At 46.5% G+C, this 5,028-nt stretch overlaps 1 protein-coding gene across 1 annotated transcript; it reads right to left on the minus strand.

Annotated features, from left to right (window-relative positions):
- Nucleotides 1–827: 827 nt before the first annotated feature.
- LOC127336728 (cell division protein FtsZ homolog 1, chloroplastic) lies at nt 828–3,871 on the minus strand. The gene is made up of 6 exons (XM_051363567.2): nt 3,557–3,871; nt 3,050–3,149; nt 2,629–2,858; nt 1,786–1,953; nt 1,484–1,717; nt 828–1,305 (listed from the first exon to the last, which is right to left on the minus strand). Exons 1-6 carry the CDS (start codon nt 3,782–3,784, stop codon nt 1,057–1,059), a joined length of 1,209 nt encoding a protein of 402 aa, XP_051219527.1. The 5' UTR covers nt 3,785–3,871; the 3' UTR covers nt 828–1,056.
- Nucleotides 3,872–5,028: the final 1,157 nt, after the last annotated feature.

Raw genomic sequence — 5,028 nt, forward strand, 5'->3', positions numbered from 1 at the left:
AACTCGCCGCGTGGCCGGCGAATGCGGACCGGCGGCGAGGCAAAGCTTTACAGCGCGCGGAAGACGATGCGATGAGGACGACGATTGGTTTGTCTCGCCGACAAGTTGGGGCCACCAGACGCGCGGGGAGTTTCCTCGGTGTTTCCCGCGCTTTCGTTTCGTCCGGACTCCCCGAGCGCTCCCCGGGGGGGCGGGGATGGCGTGAGATCGCCAGATGAATTTAGGCCCAAATCCGGACGAAAACGAGGAACCGGGGGCGCGACTGGGCCAAATTACGCCGTCCGGATGGAAAAAACGTCGTTCGGGGGCCTCGTCGGGGAGACGAGTGGAGATGCTCTAATTTCTAATTTCTGTGTGTGAGTGCCTCTTCTTCTGCGTAGTGTAGGTGGAAAATGCCGCCCGGGTAACCCAGTGGGCTTCTGGGCCTGCTGATACTACCGGCAGCTACTAGAAGCACGCACGGCTTCCACTTCTTCCTTTTTGTTGGAGGGAAAGATGCTGCCTACTGCTAAACCTGGTGACCTCTCTCTCTATATATATCTCCTCTCAACAAAAGTCGATCAGACGCCCACTGATCGATCAGGTAGGTTATATTATGTTCTTTTCTTGCTGCAGATGCATGCATGGAGAGTATATTGCGTGGGCACAATCTACATGGACAAAATCTAGTGCATGTCAAATTATCAATAGCAATGTCATCAGTGATAGGCAGGTAGACGTGCACATCCTCACAGACCATAACACGGCTCCTGATCACACGATTGAGATGGCGGAAACAACAAAACATAAATCCACTGATCTACAACCACCCATCAACACCCACAAAATTAAACAGGACAAGCATGGGGTTACCAATCAGTCAGCGAACAGCCAGCATTCTTAGAGCTGTCGCCGAAACAAACAATCGACCATGCTGAAACAGCCGAGCCAATGTCTAAACAATACATACACCGGAGGCTGCCTACCTAATCACAACGTGAAACTAGTTCTCGGAGTGTTGTTTTACAGATCCAAAAGGAACAGCTAGTCTCTAATGCCATGCGCAGCCCTGTGTGCTCAGGAGAAGAGCCTCCGGGACCATGTTGGGACGGCCGCCGGTTGTTGCACGGCAGCTGATACGAGGCTAGCAGCCTTCTCTTTTGCTTCCAGTATCCGAGCTCCCTTCGGATCGGCCAACAGAGATTTCTGGAACGATTGCGGGAATCCTGTTGCGATGATGGTCACGTGGATCTCGCCGGTATAACGGTCGTCGACGACGGCACCGAAAATTATGTTTGCTGAAGGATCAGCCAAGCTTGTCACGATCTGTGGGAAGTAAAGAAATGGTTACTGCCGAAACTGTTTGAAGTATTAGTTCTACCAAGTGTCTCAATGTTCAGTTTCAGAAAACAAGAAGTCTCAATGTTCACATGACCTTCCTGAATACTTCAAAGGCCATTCAAATGATTCGAGCATTAAGATAACAAGAAGGAAGCCTACGCACCTGAGAGACTTTGTTCACTTCTTGCAAAGTGATGTCCTTCCCACCAGTGATGTTGTACACGACACCAGTAGCTGCCTCGATGGATGACCCAATCAAAGGGGCGAGAGTTGCCTGCTCAGCAGCTTCTTGTGCACGGTTTTTGCTGGAAGAAACACCAACACCGAGCATGGCAGTTCCAGAATTTTTCATGACAGCTTTCACATCAGCAAAATCAACATTCACAAGCCCAGGTATCTGCAATGTTCTCACATGAGTATTATATCATCACGATTAGGTTAAGGCAGCAGAATGGGAAAACCCACCGTGATAATGTCTGATATTCCTTGGACACCCTGACGAAGGACATCATCTGCAAGGAGAAACGCGTCTTGCAGGGGCATATTTTCATCAGCGACATCTAATAACCGATCATTTGGGATCACAATTAGTGTGTCGACACTCCTTTCCAGCTTCTCCAATGCTTCGAGTGCCTGAAATGATGACAAGAAATTAAATTAACTAGAGAAAACAGAAAGAACTTAAGCAGGAGTGGTCACAAAATAAATAAATAAAAGGCTGCACATAGAACTTTAGTGTCCAAAAATCAAATGAATTCACATCAGGCAAATCATCACCGGTAAACATATCAAATATGTTTTGGGATATTTCCACAAAGAAAATAACGACAAACAGTATACAGCAACATCAGGGGAAGTGAATAAATCATAACTTTGTTTAAGTTCAGACCAACACTACAGGCTACAACTAAATGGTTGCGAAATAGTTAGCAGGCATGACCAGTAGACTGCACAACAGACAGCACTAGTATAAGAACTGAAAACGATACGACCAAAGATAATCTCTTGTAGCTACAGTGCCTATCCTAACAGTCTAGATTATAAATACACCCTCAGGTAAATGGTTGGGAAATAGTTAACAGGCATGAGCAGTAGAGTGCGCAACAGACAGCACTAGTTTATGAACTGAAAATGAAAAGACTCAAGGTAATGCTAGCTCTTGTAGGAGCTACAGTGGCTATCCTAACAGTCTACAGATGTATGATGAACCACCAACTTAAACTATAAATACACCCTCAGCTAAACCAAAATGACCAAACATTGTTGAATGTAACCGCGCAAGACTTATATTTAGGTACAAACACATGCCTGTAGAGAGCGCTTGCGTCCTTCGAAGCTGAATGGGTAGGTGACAACACCAACCGTAAGATAACCCGCTTCCTTTGCTATCTGGGCAACAACTGGAGCAGCGCCTGATCCAGTACCACCGCCCATCCCGGCTGTTATGAAGACAAGGTCCGAGTCTATCAGGGCATTGGCGATCACTTCCCTTGATTCCTCGGCAGCTTGTTCTCCCAAATTAGGATTTCCACCAGTACCTGTTCGCATGCACAAGCATAGCTAGTCAGTCTAGTTAGTGTAGGTTGCTATTTACAACGGAATTTACAGTCTGCGCCCTGTAAACTGTTTGAATTTTTGTTGTGTTTATCAGTCTGCAGGTGGTGTCATTGCGTGGAAGCCGTTCGTGTAGACATCATTCATTCGGAAGAAAACAGGAAGGGAGTATTACCCAGCCCACGAGTCAACTGTTCGCCAATTTGCAGAGGATGCTGAGCTTGCGAGTTCACAAGAGCCTGGGAATCTGTATTGATAGCATAAAACTCGATACCCTGAAATAATAATTCAGTTATCAGTACTTGAGAAAGCAGGCAGCGGTAAACTTATGCTACAGTAGTTTACTGTTCGGGGAACAATGTAATAAACTTATTGATTCGTAGATGCTTCAGTGGAGGCAATGAACGATTTCCCATGTATGACGCATCGTTTTACTTTTCATCAGGGAACAATGTAATAACGATATCATAAACATCGTCACCATCAGTCAACATAGCATAGCATCATATGCAAGCACGTCAGGGGAAGACGAAACCAGTGCTGCGGATTAACTCCTCCGGTTGCTAAGTTCAAATTTCGAATCAGACTAGGAAAATGGATCTACACGCCGAGCACGACAGAGAAAGGAGCCCCGGTTCAGGGAGGACAGGTCGAAGCAAGGGGGGCACCGCGCGCGCAGTACCTGCAGGCCGCTGCCGATCATGCGGTTGACGGCGTTGTTGCCGCCGCCCCCGACGCCCACGACCTTTATCCTCGCCGTCTCCACCGGCGCGAACGAGAAGGAGCTGCTGCAGCGCACGGCCGCGTGGCGCCGCCGCGGCTGGCTCCGGCACCCGCCGCGCTGGGGCCCGCGGGGAGGGAGGCCCGGGATGTGGAGGAGCGTGGCGGCCGACGAGGTGGAGGGCGCCATTTGCGGGGGGGGGGAATGGGGATGGGGAGAAGGTGGCGCGGAGGGGAGGAAAGCAGAGGGGATCTGTCTGGTGTGTAGGTAGTGTGCTGCTTCGCTCTAGGGTTTTGGAGGGTTTTGCTCAGCTGGTTTGCCAATTCGGCCGAATATCCCCCGTCGATCTGCCTCCCGGTTGGGCTATTATTAGACAGTTGATGTTCTTCATCAATTTATTTTTATTGTTACTTTTATGCTAATATAAAGTTTAAGTATTGCGTATGGATAACTCGTACAAATATAACTTAATGCAAACATTAGTTCATAGGAATTATCATTAATTACCAAAATCACACATGGATGCTCCATGCACTTTCAGATAGTATATAGCAATTGGTGCATCACAAACATAAGGATTTATTTCTAGAGAATAAGAAAGTTCATTTTCCTAAGGATATGTTGAACCACAAACAAGGAGGGATGGCCTAGGCGACGATGCCCGCCGCCTGAAAACATTATTGTGAGCAAAATTGCCTTGTGGTATCCACTAGAGATAAGCACTAGGGTGAGACTGCCATGACACAACCCCTTAAACATGATCTTCTTTGTGGCATGGTCCTTAGTCAAAAAGAAAACGAGATGAAACTCTAGAAATATATCATTGTCAAGAGTGAATTTGTGAACATATAGCAAATTTTTAGAAGTGCTAGGAACATGTAAAACATTGTTTAGATGGAAAGAGCTATTGGGGGTGTGCAAAACTGAATGACAAACATGAGTGATTTGCATACCATGACCATTGGCCGTGTTGACGACAGTGGCGGAGCTTAAAAGAAATATCTGGGCGGGCCAACTAAAAGTGATAACAATATTTTTTCGTTGATTAGGAATTTTTGCAAATTTGAGTGAAAAAAATCATGCTATCAACCAAAAAAAATGGAGAAATGAAAAAATGCACCTGCCAGCCTAGCGATATTCAACTGACCAACAAAGCTACCTACTACTCGTTGAGATTTGTTTTTTAGGAAGACAAAATTTTACCTGCTAGCCTAGAGTAGCTAGCTAGCTACCGACAGTTACTTTTCGTTATTGAGAAAAAACAATGAAGTGGTCAGAGCTACATGTTGTTCTCTTGGCTATTTTCCCTTTTACTTATTGGGCTTCACCCCACTACCCAGGAGATCTCGGTGCTGTTTGCATGTTGGCTACCTTGGGTTCGCTACTTCGGTTATTGGGCCAGAGATTCATAGTATACATCGCATTTCTGTGAA

This window comes from Lolium perenne, chromosome 2 (genome assembly GCF_019359855.2).
Source record: "Lolium perenne isolate Kyuss_39 chromosome 2, Kyuss_2.0, whole genome shotgun sequence".
In the NCBI taxonomy this organism is placed as follows: domain Eukaryota; kingdom Viridiplantae; phylum Streptophyta; class Magnoliopsida; order Poales; family Poaceae; genus Lolium; species Lolium perenne.